This window comes from Ranitomeya variabilis, chromosome 1 (genome assembly GCF_051348905.1).
Source record: "Ranitomeya variabilis isolate aRanVar5 chromosome 1, aRanVar5.hap1, whole genome shotgun sequence".
Lineage (NCBI taxonomy): Eukaryota > Metazoa > Chordata > Amphibia > Anura > Dendrobatidae > Ranitomeya > Ranitomeya variabilis.
This window is the reverse complement of record NC_135232.1, coordinates 592,900,481-592,916,075: the sequence shown is the minus strand read 5'-3', so window position 1 is coordinate 592,916,075 and position 15,595 is coordinate 592,900,481. Positions and strand designations below refer to the sequence as shown.

Below are 15,595 nucleotides of genomic sequence, written 5' to 3'. Positions count from 1 at the left end.
TAAAATAATTTTGAAGCTTAGAGCTTGTAATAAACTGGTACAAAGGTGTGTTGCCCTGGTAACGGTCCAGGCCCTGCGTGTCAGGACTCGATTGCGTTTTTATGTTTCAAAACTAGCTTCTTGATTTGCTCATGAAGTTCCTACGTTTCAAAGAGCTGCGTCTTGATTGGAGGACTTGAATCAGCTGGTCGCGCGAATGACGCAGCATCATTAGTCTGCGCTGGGTCCCCCGCACCGCCAGGTGGCGATGAAGAGTCTGGGAATTAAAACAAAGCACGGAGTTGTCTGTCTCGCGGTAGCCGGCTACAGTCCCTCACTTTTTTTCTGCTCCTCCTCGGGGTGGGCGGGTGCACACAAGATGGCGGAGAGCGGCGCTGACGGTGCGGCCTCCGGTAACCCCGGACAGGCGCCGGGTAAAGGCTTTATTCGGGTCACAGTGAAGACACCCAAGGACAAGGAGGAGATCGTGATCGGAGAGACGGCGTGTGTGCGGGAGGTGAGCGGGCTGCATTGTGGGAGATGGCGCTCACACTGCACAGGTCACGTGTGGTACTGCCCGCTATTAGGTGCATGGAGGAACGAGCAGAATAGTGAGTGCAGCTCTGGGGTATAATACAGGATGTAACTCAGGATTAGTACAGGATCAGTAATGTAATGTATGTACACAGTGACTGCACCAGCAGAATAGTGGGTGCAGCTCTGGAGTATAATACAGGAGGTAACTCAGGATCAGTAATGTATGTACACAGTGACTGCACCAGCAGAATAGTGAGTGCAGCTCTGGAGTATAATACAGGAGGTAACTCAGGATCAGTAATGTATGTACACAGTGACTGCACCAGCAGAATAGTGGGTGCAGCTCTGGAGTATAATACAGGAGGTAACTCAGGATCAGTAATGTATGTACACAGTGACTGCACCAGCAGAATAGTGAGTGCAGCTCTGGGGTATAATACAGGGTGTAACGCAGGATCAGTAATGTAATGTATGTACATAATGACTGCATCATCAGAATAGTGAGTGCAGCTCTGGAGTACAATACAGGATGTAACTCAGGATCAGTAATGTAATGTATGTACACAGTGACTGCACCAGCAGAATAGTGAGTGCAGCTCTGGGGTATAATACTGGATGTAACCTGGGATCAGTACAGGATCAGTAATGTAATGTATGTACACAGTGACTGCACCAGCAGAATAGTGAGTGCAGCTCTGGGGTATAATACAGGATGTAACTCAGGATTAGTACAGGATCAGTAATGTAATGTATGTACACAGTGACTGCACCAGCAGAATAGTGAGTGCAGCTCTGGGGTATAATACAGGAGGTAACTCAGGATCAGTAATGTAATGTATGTACACAGTGACTACACCAGCAGAATAGTGAGTGCAGCTCTGGGGTATAATACAGGATGTAACTCAGGATCAGTAATGTATGTACACAGTGACTGCACCAGCAGAATAGTGAGTGCAGCTCTGGGGTATAATACAGGATGTAACTCAGGATCAGTAATGTATGTACACAGTGACTGCACCAACAGAATAGTGAGTGCAGCTCTGGGGTATAATACAGGATGTAACTCAGGATCAGTAATGTAATGTATGTACACAGTGACTGCACCAGCAGAATAGTGAGTGCAGCTCTGGGGTATAATACAGGAGGTAACTCAGGATCAGTAATGTAATGTATGTACACAGTGACTACACCAGCAGAATAGTGAGTGCAGCTCTGGGGTATAATACAGGATGTAACTCAGGATCAGTAATGTAATGTATGTACACAGTGACTGAGCCAGCAGAATAGTGAGTGCAGCTCTGGGGTATAATACAGGATGTAACTCAGGATCAGTACAGGATCAGTAATGTAATGTATGTACACAGTGACTGCACCAACAGAATAGTGAGTGCAGCTCTGGGGTATAATACAGGATGTAACTCAGGATCAGTACAGGATCAGTAATGTAATGTATGTACACAGTGACTGCACCAACAGAATAGTGAGTGCAGCTCTGGGGTATAATACAGGATGTAACTCAGGATCAGTAATGTATGTACACAGTGACTACACCAGCAGAATAGTGAGTGCAGCTGTGGGGTATAATACAGGATGTAACTCAGGATCAGTAATGTATGTACACAGTGACTGAGCCAGCAGAATAGTGAGTGCAGCTCTGGGGTATAATACAGGATGTAACTCGGGATCAGTCCAGGATCAGTAATGTATGTACACCGTGACTGCACCAGCAGAATAGTGAGTGCAGCTCTGGGGTATAATACAGGATGTAACTCAGGATCAGTACAGGATCAGTAATGTAATGTATGTACACAGTGACTACACCAGCAGAATAGTCAGTGCAGCTCTGGGGTATAATACAGGATGTAACTCAGGATCAGTACAGGATCAGTAATGTAATATATGTACACAGTGACTGCACCAACAGAATAGTGAGTGCAGCTCTGGGGTATAATACAGGATGTAACTCAGGATCAGTACAGGATCAGTAATGTAATGTATGTACACAGTGAATGCACCAGCAGAATAGTGAGAGCAGCTCTGTAGTATAATACAGGATGTAACTCAGGATCAGTAATGTATGTACACAGTGACTGCACCAGCAGAATAGTGAGTGCAGCTCTGGAGTATAATACAGGATGTAACTCAGGATCAGTAATGTAATGTATGTACACAGTGACTGCACCAACAGAATAGTGAGTGCAGCTCTGGGGTATAATACAGGATGTAACTCAGGATCAGTACAGGATCAGTAATGTATGTACACAGTGACTGCACCAGCAGAATAGTGAGTGCAGCTCTGGGGTATAATACAGGATGTAACTCAGGATCAGTAATGTATGTACACAGTGACTGCACCAGCAGAATAGTGAGTGCAGCTCTGGGGTATAATACAGGATGTAACTCAGGATCAGTAATGTAATGTATGTACACAGTGACTGAGCCAGCAGAATAGTGAGTGCAGCTCTGGGGTATAATACAGGATGTAACTCAGGATCAGTAATGTATGTACACAGTGACTGCACCAACAGAATAGTGAGTGCAGCTCTGGGGTATAATACAGGATGTAACTCAGGATCAGTAATGTATGTACACAGTGACTGCACCAGCAGAATAGTGAGTGCAGCTCTGGGGTATAATACAGGAGGTAACTCAGGATCAGTAATGTATGTACACAGTGACTACACCAAGCAGAATAGTGAGTGCAGCTCTGGGGTATAATACAGGATGTAACTCAGGATCAGTAATGTAATGTATGTACACAGTGACTACACCAGCAGAATAGTGAGTGCAGCCGTGGGGTATAATACAGGATGTAACTCAGGATCAGTACAGCATCAGTAATGTATGTACACAGTGACTGCACCAGCAGAATAGTGAGTGCAGCTCTGGGGTATAATACAGGATGTAACTCAGGATCAGTAATGTAATGTATGTACACAGTGACTGAGCCAGCAGAATAGTGAGTGCAGCTCTGGGGTATAATACAGGATGTAACTCAGGATCAGTACAGGATCAGTAATGTAATGTATGTACACAGTGACTGCACCAGCAGAATAGTCAGTGCAGCTCTGGGGTATAATACAGGATGTAACTCAGGATCAGTACAGGATCAGTAATGTATGTATACAGTGACTGCACCAACAGAATAGTGAGTGCAGCTCTGGGGTATAATACAGGATGTAACTCAGGATCAGTAATGTAATGTATGTACACAGTGACTGCACCAGCAGAATAGTGAGTGCAGCTCTGGGGTATAATACAGGAGGTAACTCAGGATCAGTAATGTATGTACACAGTGACTACACCAGCAGAATAGTGAGTGCAGCTCTGGGGTATAATACAGGATGTAACTCAGGATCAGTAATGTAATGTATGTACACAGTGACTGAGCCAGCAGAATAGTGAGTGCAGCTCTGGGGTATAATACAGGATGTAACTCAGGATCAGTACAGGATCAGTAATGTAATGTATGTACACAGTGACTGCACCAACAGAATAGTGAGTGCAGCTCTGGGGTATAATACAGGATGTAACTCAGGATCAGTAATGTAATGTATGTACACAGTGACTACACCAGCAGAATAGTGAGTGCAGCCGTGGGGTATAATACAGGATGTAACTCAGGATCAGTACAGCATCAGTAATGTAATGTATGTACACAGTGACTGCACCAGCAGAATAGTGAGTGCAGCTCTGGGGTATAATACAGGATGTAACTCAGGATCAGTAATGTAATGTATGTACACAGTGACTGCACCAACAGAATAGTGAGTGCAGCTCTGGGGTATAATACAGGATGTAACTCAGGGTCAGTAATGTAATGTATGTACACAGTGACTACACCAGAAGAATAGTGAGTGCAGCTCTGGAGTATAATACAGGATGTAACTCAGGATCAGTGCAGGATCAGTAATGTAATGTATGTACACCGTGACTGCACCAGCAGAATAGTGAGTGCAGCTCTGGGGTATAATACAGGATGTAACTCAGGATCAGTACAGGATCAGTAATACAATGTATGTACACAGTGACTACACCAACAGAATAGTGAGTGCAGCTCTGGGGTATAATACAGGATGTAACTCAGGATCAGTAATGTAATATATGTACACAGTGACTACACCAGCAGAATAGTGAGTGCAGCTGTGGGGTATAATACAGGATGTAACTCAGGATCAGTGCAGGATCAGTAATGTAATGTATGTACACAGTGACTGCACCAGCAGAATAGTGAGTGCAGCTCTGGGGTATAATACAGGATGTAACTCAGGATCAGTACAGGATCAGTAATGTATGTACACAGTGACTGCACCAACAGAATAGTGAGTGCAGCTCTGGGGTATAATACAGGATGTAACTCAGGATCAGTAATGTATGTACACAGTGACTGAGCCAGCAGAATAGTGAGTGCAGCTCTGGGGTATAATACAGGATGTAACTCAGGATCAGTCCAGGATCAGTAATGTATGTACACCGTGACTGCACCAGCAGAATAGTGAGTGCAGCTCTGGGGTATAATACAGGATGTAACTCAGGATCAGTACAGGATCAGTAATGTAATGTATGTACACAGTGACTGCACCAGCAGAATAGTCAGTGCAGCTCTGGGGTATAATACAGGATGTAACTCAGGATCAGTACAGGATCAGTAATGTAATGTATGTACACAGTGACTGCACCAGCAGAATAGTGAGAGCAGCTCTGTAGTATAATACAGGATGTAACTCAGGATCAGTAATGTATGTACACAGTGACTGCACCAGCAGAATAGTGAGTGCAGCTCTGGGGTATAATACAGGATGTAACTCAGGATCAGTAATGTATGTACACAGTGACTGCACCAGCAGAATAGTCAGTGCAGCTCTGGGGTATAATACAGGGTGTAACTCAGGATCAGTACAGGATCAGTAATGTAATGTATGTACACAGTGACTGCACCAGCAGAATAGTGAGAGCAGCTCTGTAGTATAATACAGGATGTAACTCAGGATCAGTAATGTATGTACACAGTGACTGCACCAGCAGAATAGTGAGTGCAGCTCTGGAGTATAATACAGGATGTAACTCAGGATCAGTAATGTAATGTATGTACACAGTGACTACACCAGCAGAATAGTGAGTGCAGCTCTGGGGTATAATACAGGATGTAACTCAGGATCAGTAATGTAATGTATGTACACAGTGACTGAGCCAGCAGAATAGTGAGTGCAGCTCTGGGGTATAATACAGGATGTAACTCAGGATCAGTAATGTATGTACACAGTGACTGCACCAACAGAATAGTGAGTGCAGCTCTGGGGTATAATACAGGATGTAACTCAGGATCAGTAATGTATGTACACAGTGACTGCACCAGCAGAATAGTGAGTGCAGCTCTGGGGTATAATACAGGAGGTAACTCAGGATCAGTAATGTATGTACACAGTGACTACACCAGCAGAATAGTGAGTGCAGCTCTGGGGTATAATACAGGATGTAACTCAGGATCAGTAATGTAATGTATGTACACAGTGACTGAGCCAGCAGAATAGTGAGTGCAGCTCTGGGGTATAATACAGGATGTAACTCAGGATCAGTAATGTATGTACACAGTGACTGCACCAGCAGAATAGTGAGTGCAGCTCTGGGGTATAATACAGGATGTAACTCAGGATCAGTAATGTATGTACACAGTGACTACACCAGCAGAATAGTGAGTGCAGCCGTGGGGTATAATACAGGATGTAACTCAGGATCAGTACAGCATCAGTAATGTAATGTATGTACACAGTGACTGCACCAGCAGAATAGTGAGTGCAGCTCTGGGGTATAATACAGGATGTAACTCAGGATCTGTAATGTAATGTATGTACACAGTGACTGAGCCAGCAGAATAGTGAGTGCAGCTCTGGGGTATAATACAGGATGTAACTCAGGATCAGTCCAGGATCAGTAATGTATGTACACCGTGACTGCACCAGCAGAATAGTGAGTGCAGCTCTGGGGTATAATACAGGATGTAACTCAGGATCAGTACAGGATCAGTAATGTAATGTATGTACACAGTGACTGCACCAGCAGAATAGTCAGTGCAGCTCTGGGGTATAATACAGGATGTAACTCAGGATCAGTACAGGATCAGTAATGTATGTACACAGTGACTGCACCAACAGAATAGTGAGTGCAGCTCTGGGGTATAATACAGGATGTAACTCAGGATCAGTACAGGATCAGTAATGTATGTACACAGTGAATGCACCAGCAGAATAGTGAGAGCAGCTCTGTAGTATAATACAGGATGTAACTCAGGATCAGTAATGTATGTACACAGTGACTGCACCAGCAGAATAGTGAGTGCAGCTCTGGAGTATAATACAGGAGGTAACTCAGGATCAGTAATGTAATGTATGTACACAGTGATTCCACCAGCAGAATAGTGAGTGCAGCTCTGGAGTATAATACAGGAGGTAACTCAGATCAGTACAGGATCAGTAATGTATGTACACAGTGACTGCACCAGCAGAATAGTGAGTGCAGCTCTGGGGTATAATACAGGATGTAACTCAGGATCAGTAATGTAATGTATGTACACAGTGATTCCACCAGCAGAATAGTGAGTGCAGCTCTGGAGTATAATACAGGCGGTAACTCAGATCAGTACAGGATCAGTAATGTAATGTATGTACACAGTGACTGCACCAGCAGAATAGTGAGTGCAGCTCTGGGGTATAATACAGGATGTAACTCTGGATCAGTAATGTAATGTATGTACACAGTGATTCCACCAGCGGAATAGTGAGTGCAGCTCTGGAGTATAATACAGGAGGTAACTCAGATCAGTACAGGATAAGTAATGTATGTACACAGTGACTGCACCAGCAGAATAGTGAGTGCAGCTCTGGGGTATAATACAGGGTGTAACCCAGGATCAGTAATGTATGTACACAGTGACTGCACCAGCAGAATAGTGAGTGCAGCTCTGGGGTATAATACAGGATGTAACTCAGGATCAGTAATGTATGTACACAGTGATTCCACCAGCAGAATAGTGAGTGCAGCTCTGGAGTATAATAAATTACAAGTCATGTACATGGGGTCTCCTCAGTGTTTGTAGACCATATATCACCGTACTGATGGTGTGGGCATGGTTGGCAGTCACCGCTGGTTGGGCAATGTTTGATCCCCTGATCCTGGTTGTGCCTCCCCCACTGATCTGTGTCACCATTGTGTAACTCTCTGATTGCCAAGTACTGCAGCCCCCTCTGTACCCGGCTCGTTTAGGCTGCTGTAATGTGGCTTAATCTTTGTATATTATGAAGTTCTCCACCAGAGATTGCTTTAGTCCTGCACCATTTTCTAGATCTGTTTGCTGTCTGTGATTTGAGCTATGCTGTTTAGATCCAGAGAGCTCCTGCCCTGCACTTCTGTCAGCTGAGGGTTTGCCACAGTTGTATCTGGTCTTGTCAGTCCTCCATTGAGCAGAACTGATTCCTACATGGTTTGTTATATTGTCAGGATGGAGATGACTGTAGGGAGCCCTCAGCTGCCAGGAGTATGGGTTACAGGTGGTCAGGCGCTAGGTGCAGGTATGCTGGCTCCCGTTCACTGACGGCAGCAGGATAGCCATTACTTGCGATGGTGTCCAGCACTTCTGTAGGGGCCGGCATCCCCTCTCTTAGCAGGGCCTAAGCTGCCTGTGCCCTGTCATCCCGGTATGTATAATGGCGTCTCTGTAGTCGGAGCTCCTCTGTGCCAGGCTGATAGTCTCTGTGGAGTTTGCCCTTCCTCCTCTGACACAGCTGAGGCCGTGGCGTAATCGCAGCTGATGCGCCTGGTTGCAGTGTTTCCAGAGCTGGGGCCCTGGGAATGTAGGATTTATTAACCCCTTGACAGTGAAAAGAGATTTCCAAACTTCTCACATGTTACAGATCCATGGCATGCTGCCTGTCACTAGTCACACCCAGAGCTGCAGCCTGCAGTGCATCAGTCCTACGTTCCCATAATGTTATGGGGTCTGTGAGTGGGGAATGTGCCGATTGCACAGTGTAAACGAAGCATGATCAGTACACACTCTAGCTGCAGCTCTCGCTGTAAATGGAGTCTTTCCTTTAAAGGGGTATTCCCATCTTCATAAATATTGTCAGAACTTGTTGTCGGGACCACACTCAGTCGGAGCAGCCTTTGGAAGTGGGGAATCACCAGAAATAATACACAAGACACGTCTCGTATAGTATATCACTGGGAAGCCTCTCAAGCACGCCTGCCTTCAAGGTGCTATCCCCTCTTTATATAGTTGTACAGGTAGTTTCAGTGGTTATACAAGTTTTGCTTGTTTAAACAAAGAGAGAAAAGAGAAGACAAAAAAACAGTTTCGGCTATGTGATAGTTTCACAACAAACAAAACAGTACAGTTTCGCCTAAGTGGCAGTTTCACAAACAAAAAATAGGATTTCACACTATAGCTAAAATGTCCTTGAATGGACAGGTCAATATTGATCACAAATTCTTTTTGGTTCATTGAGGTAACCATTTTTGTTCCGCTCTTCACATTGTAAATGAAAGCAATTTTTCAGTTTACTGCTTGTTAACATTTTCAGCCATTGTTGATCTATTAACTTTTTTTTTTGTTTACAGCTTGTTGCCCAGGAGACCAACCACCGCTGGTAGACAGAACATGTTCAGTGCTTACAAGCTCTTTGCTATTGAGTATGTCAGCTCTGTTTTTAACGTTGAGCGCGCTAATCTCGGCCAGCTTCATCGCAGTGCTTAAAATATGGACAGCAGCGGTGGTCGGTGTCCTAGGCAACAAGCTGTAAACAAGTGTTGCTATCTCAAGAATGGCTGAGAATTTTAGTAAGCAGAACATGAGAAAAGTGCTTGTATTTATAAGTACTATCCGACAATATCATCTATGAGGAATACCCCTTCATGTCTGTGTGTAGAGGGAGATTGGTGTGTAGCGCCCCCCGCCATCCCTGTGTAGGCTGCCTTTAGGAGGCATGAGACACCGCCATCCTGGCCAATTCTGGGAATGAAGGGGGTGCAGCAGGGATGTCTCCCTCATTTTTCATTAGGGGTCTGTGTCCTCGAATATTATTTTTTATTTTTTAAGAATGAGGTCTGTCGTGTTCTTATGTTTTTAGCTGTCGCCCCTTCCCAACTGATTGACTTTTTTTATTTTTTCCCTCCTCACAGTTCAAAGAGGAAATTTCCCGGCGGTTTAAAGCCAAGAAGGATCAGCTGGTACTGATCTTTGCCGGGAAGATCTTGAAAGATGGAGACACGCTGAACCAACACGGCATCAAAGACGGCCTCACCGTACATCTAGTCATCAAGACGGCACAGAAGTGAGTGACGTTCTCAGGACAGGGGGAATCTAAACATCTAAAATACTAATGCACTTTTATGGCTTCAGGTCGCAGGATCCATCCGCTTTGTCCCCTTCTGCTGCTGCCACCGCTGCTGCCGTTGCTGCCTCTACCGCATCCTCTTCACCCACAGGAAACACTGCTGCCCCCTCTTCTCAGTCCAACTCGTCATCTGCCGCCTCCCCGGAAAGCTCTGGTGGTACCGCCAGGGGGTCCGGCACCAGCCCACCTGATAGAGCTTCTTCTCCCAGCATCCTTTGTGAGTATAAACCCTCCATGGTTGACTTGTAGGGGCTTCTCCTGCCACAGAGGTATAATATATGTATGTTCTGTCCTCAGCTGGGTTTGGGGGCCTGTCCGGCTTGGGCAACCTGGGCATGGGCTCTGCTAACTTCATGGAGCTTCAGCAACAGATGCAGCGCCAGCTTATGTCCAACCCAGAGATGTTGTCCCAGATCATGGAGAACCCGCTGGTACAGAACATGATGTCTAACCCCGACCTCATGAGACAAATGATCATGGCCAATCCACAGATGCAGCAGCTGATGGAGAGGAACCCCGAAATAAGCCACATGCTGAACAACCCAGAGCTGATGAGACAGGTAGGTGTCGCTGGGCACCCTCTCACGTCGTAGATGTTTGCCCGTATGCCTCCATTGATTGCTTCCTTTATTTCAGACCATGGAGCTGGCCCGCAACCCAGCCATGATGCAGGAAATGATGAGGAACCAGGACCGGGCCCTCAGTAACCTGGAAAGCATCCCTGGAGGGTACAACGCCTTACGGCGCATGTACACTGATATTCAGGAGCCCATGTTCAGCGCGGCCCGGGAGCAGGTAACGCAGGGCGCACTTTGCCAGCAGACGGCATCCAGTAATTTCCAACATGGGACGTATCCTTTCCCATGATGCTTTGTCCGCAGTATATTTGCTGGAGGGTCTCTTTATGATATTTGCTTATTGTGTCTGTTTCTCTTCCTCTTCCAGTTTGGCAACAACCCCTTTTCATCAGCAGGGGGCTCGGATGGTTCCGCCTCACAGCCGTTACGCACAGAGAATCGCGAGCCTCTTCCCAACCCCTGGAATCCATCGTCCCCTCAGAGTCAGCCCCCCACAAGTGAGGGTGGTGGCACCAGCAGCGGGTCCACCACCAGCCAGAGCGCCCCAACTGTATCCAACCCATTTGGTATCAATGCTGCCAGCCTGGGGACAGGTATGATCTCCGGAGACATTTGGCTTCTCTCCATGTCTGACGATTCATAGACGACTTAACGCTAACCCCTTCATTATGTGGACATGACACGGCGTGGGGTCTGGAGCTGGCTGCATTATCGGAGTTTGGATGCTGCTGCCAATCACTGTTAGATGCATCCTCAGTGGTTTACTTTGGTGGTGGGGCTCATCGCCTGGCTCACTTAGCAGTCAGGAGCTGGGGGTGCCAACTTTGTATTGTTTAGATGCCACTGCCAATCACTGACAGCTGTTCTTTTTGTAGTAAAATAAAAAAAAAATGGTACGGGTTTGTGAAAATGCTGACTAACTGCGCCTCCACCGCCAACATTGACATAGGAAGTACCACATAACCCTTTTAGTTGACTTTATTCTGTAAATGATTAAAGGTATTTCTTTTCTTGGTTTAGGCATGTTCAACAGCCCCGAGATGCAGGGATTGTTACAGCAGATATCTGAGAACCCCCAGCTAATACAGAGCATGATATCTGCCCCCTACATGCGCACTATGATGCAGACACTCTCCCAAAATCCAGACTTTGCGGCTCAGGTTGGTCTGTTTCTTTAAAAGGGGGTTTCCAGTGTTTTTTTTTAAATTTTTTATTTATTTATTTATTTTTTTATTTAATGCCCTGCATTTTTTAAACCGGCCCTGCATCAGTGTCTAATCCTTGGACATTCAGACGTTTAAAGGGGAATACTTCTAATAAACACCATCATTGTTTTGTCGGGGTAGGACTGTTAACAATCCTAAAAATGGTGGGACCACAGGTTTTTTGTTTTTTGTTTTTTCCTTCTGTCCTTCCCTCTATAGCTGTGGCTCAGCAGGTAACTGCAGCTCTTCCCTATTTAAGTGCAGAGAAAGCTCTGTTAGGCCGGTTTCACAGGTCCTGATATTACTGGTAAACACTGTACCAGAGATGTCCGTGTGATACATCCGTGTGGCAACCGTGTGCCGCATCAGGACCACACGGACGGCCGCCGGGAAGCAGCGCTACAGTAAGATCTGTTCCTCTGCGTGTGGTGCTGAAGCCAGCTGTCATCCATCCTTTCCTGCTCGGCCTGCAAGTAGGGGGGAAATTATGAAGAAAAAAAAAAACACATGGGGTCCCCCTCTATGTTTATAAACCAACCTGGCAAAACTCACAGGTGCGGGCTGCTATTCTCAGGCTGGTAAGGGGCCATAAATATGGGCCCCCCAGCCTAAAAAAAAAGCAGCACCCAGCTTGCCCAGAAAAGGCGCATCTATTAGATGCGCCATTTCTGAAGCTTTGCCCAGTCCTTCCCACCTGCCCTGTAGCGGTGGCAAATGGGTTAATGTCACCTTCATATTGTAAGTTGACAATAAGCCAGCTTAGTAATGGAGAGGTGTCAATAAGACTAGGATAAGACTAATCCTAGAGTAGTTAAATGGTTAATCAAACACCACACAGTAAGAAAAAAAAGTATTTTAATTAAATCAAACAATAAACACAGTTTTTCCATGTTTATTAGTCTGCCATTCCAAGCGAAACCCTCGATCTCCTGGAAAAAATGTCAAAAAATAAATCAACAATATACCATACCTGTCCGGCATACAGTCAGTCCCACGCAGTAATCCATATCTAGGGGACTTTAGAGTTTACAACCGGGAGCGGTGCTAATGCAACCGCTCCTGGCTGTACACTACTGGTGACTGAATGAAATGCTGGGAGCGGAGCTTCAGTGACTAGCAGTGACGTCACCGAAGCTATGCTCCCTGGCGGCCTGAACGAAAATGAACTCTTCAGCGTGGGAAAATCAGCTGGCAGTCACATTAGCACCGCTCGGTTGTAAACTGTAAATTCCTCTAGATATGGATTACTGCATGGGACTTACTGTACGCTGGACAGGTATGGTATATTGTTGGTTTATTATTTTGACATTTTTTCCATGAGATCTAGGGCTTTGCTCGGAGTGGCAGACTAATAAAGATGGGGGGGGGGGGGAGAATGTGTATATTTCATTAAAAAAAATGTTTTTTTCTTATTGACACCTCTCCATTACTAAGCTGGCTTAATGTCCCCTTACAATAGGAAGGTGACATTAACCCTTCATTACCCCACTTGCCACCGCTACAGGGCAAGTGGGAAAAACCGGGCGAAGCTCGGTAATATTAAATGCGCCTTTTCTGGACGTCTGCGGGCTGCTTTTTTTTTTTTTTTTTTTTTTTTTTTTTTTTTTTAAGGCTGGGGGGCATATCCCATGACCCCTTACCAGCCTGAGAATAGCTGCCTGCACTTGTGAGTTTTGCCGGGTTGGTTGTATAGGGGGGACCCCATGTAGTGTGGTGTTTTTTTTTTTTTTTTTTTTTTTTTTTCATTCATTCATTGTCCCCCTGATCGTTCTGCTGCCGGCAGAGCGGGGGGACTATGGATGAAAGCCAGATTAAGCACCACATGCAGGGGAACAGCGGCTTACAGTAGCGCTGCTTCCCCCACGGCCGTCCGTGTACACTGTTTTCTGTATGCACGTGTGCAGGATGTTTGGTGGGCTGTGAGTCCGGGTAAAAAGACATGTCTGTGTGTTTTGCACACGGACACACGGTCCGCCAAAACACACTGACATCTGCATAGACCTATTCATCTGAATGTGTCTACGTGTCAGTGTATCTGGTACGTGAGAAAATTGTCACTACACAGAGGCACTGACGTGTGAAACTGACCTTGGGGTCAGTAGTGGTCTCCGAGCTCAGATCCCCACCATTGTATACCGTTTAGTGACTGATGCAAACTTCTTCTTCTGTGTCTTCTTTCTAGATGATGGGAAACATTCCAATCTTTTCGGGTAACCCCCAGCTACAGGAACAGCTCCGGCTCCAGTTGCCAGTCTTCCTACAGCAGGTGAGTGCCATAATGCTACCACGGTCCGAAACTGTAAGCTGCACAGTGTAACTGGTGCTCACCTTATACCCCTGTTGTGGCCCATAGATGCAGAATCCAGAATCTCTCTCTGTAATGACCAATCCCCGAGCCATGCAGGCCCTCCTCCAGATACAGCAGGGGCTGCAGACTCTCCAGACAGAAGCCCCCAGCCTGATCTCCGGGTAAGATTTTCCAAACTAGTGCCCTGCCTGTTCCTTTCTTCTTAATGATCTTCCCACTGACCTTCACATTTTCTCTCTTCCAGTCTCGGTACTTTTGGGATTCCCCCTACATCCAGCGGAAGCACAGTCCCTGATAATCCCAATCCCCCCACACCGGCCAGTGCCTCTCCAGCAGGGGGCACTAGCAGTGCGCAGCAACAGATGATGCAGCAAATGATCCAGCTTCTAGCAGGAGGAAGCGCCCCGGTATGCGAGCGGGCGGGGTGGGGAAAAATGCAGACAAGCCCCTTTAGAAAATGACCCCTTTAAAAGTCTCCACTAGTAATGGTCACAAAACCTGTTTTGCACTCCTGTGGGCTTTTTAAGTGTCATGGCGGCCCCCGGTATGTGAATTAACTCCTTCCTACCACTGTGTATTTGTTTTTGAACTTGCTTTTTTTTTTTTTTCCTCGCTTTTTTTTTTTTTGGACAAGTTCTGAACAAAACCATTCACATTACCACATACTGCTCTGAGAATTGGGAAAATAATTCACAATGGTGGAGGTGAAATTGTAAGAACAAAGTTTTCAATTTCTACTGTTCAAAATAATATATATTTATTAATTTTATATTTTGCAGGGACAGACCCCAGAAGTGCGCTTCCAGTCCCAACTGGACCAGTTAAACGCGATGGGTTTTATTAACCGGGAAGCCAACCTACAGGCGCTGATAGCAACGGGCGGGGACATCAATGCTGCCATCGAAAGACTGTTGGGCTCTCAGCCCTCTTAATAATGAGCAAAAGCGAGAAAAAAACAAAAGCCACAAGCGCGCAAACCCTGCCAGAACCATCTGGGCCTCTAGTACTTAGTCCTGACCACCGAGCATCATGGGAAGTGGCCTCCATGCTATATTGACACTGGACAGTTCCGGTCTCCTGCCCATAGGAGGCACTCTGTGGTGCTGTACACATCTCATCTCCCCCATCACCGGGGCTCCATTTTCCATACAGGACCGCCACAGCCCGCAAAGCTCGCTCATAGCCGACTGCTCATAATTATTTAACTCGCTAATCTCCACGTGACTTTGCTCAGCGGATATCACAACTTCTCCAACAACCTAGGATTTTTTTTTTTTTTTTATTTGCCCTTACCCCACTGATATATTTTAAAGTTTAACCCCTCCATCACCCCTAACGATTTGGAGTCTTATTTTCATTAGATTTTAACAATAAAACCAAATGTTTTATTTTTCCTGATCTTGCGCACAAGACCTCGTGATGGTGGTCGGGCCTGGACCCCTGATATAAGAGGGAGGGGAGGTTTGGGGCATATTCTTTCAAAAACAAGGATGGGTAATGGCTGTGTGCAATGGATACATCACCTGGTTCCCCAAAAATGGGGTTCTGATGTGCCTCATTATAGTAGAAGCTGTGGCGGTGCATTGCCGGCTGCCGAAG

General features: G+C 45.9%; 1 protein-coding gene across 1 annotated transcript; it reads left to right on the top strand.

The window, feature by feature from the left end:
* Window positions 1-177: 177 nt before the first annotated feature.
* UBQLN4 (ubiquilin 4) lies at window positions 178-15,394 on the top strand. Its single transcript, XM_077258402.1, has 11 exons — window positions 178-496; window positions 9,691-9,842; window positions 9,911-10,122; window positions 10,203-10,465; window positions 10,542-10,700; window positions 10,851-11,076; window positions 11,504-11,643; window positions 13,871-13,954; window positions 14,042-14,157; window positions 14,241-14,403; window positions 14,776-15,394. The coding sequence occupies exons 1-11, from the start codon at window positions 248-250 to the stop codon at window positions 14,926-14,928; spliced, it is 1,917 nt and encodes a 638-aa protein (XP_077114517.1). The 5' UTR covers window positions 178-247; the 3' UTR covers window positions 14,929-15,394.
* Window positions 15,395-15,595: the final 201 nt, after the last annotated feature.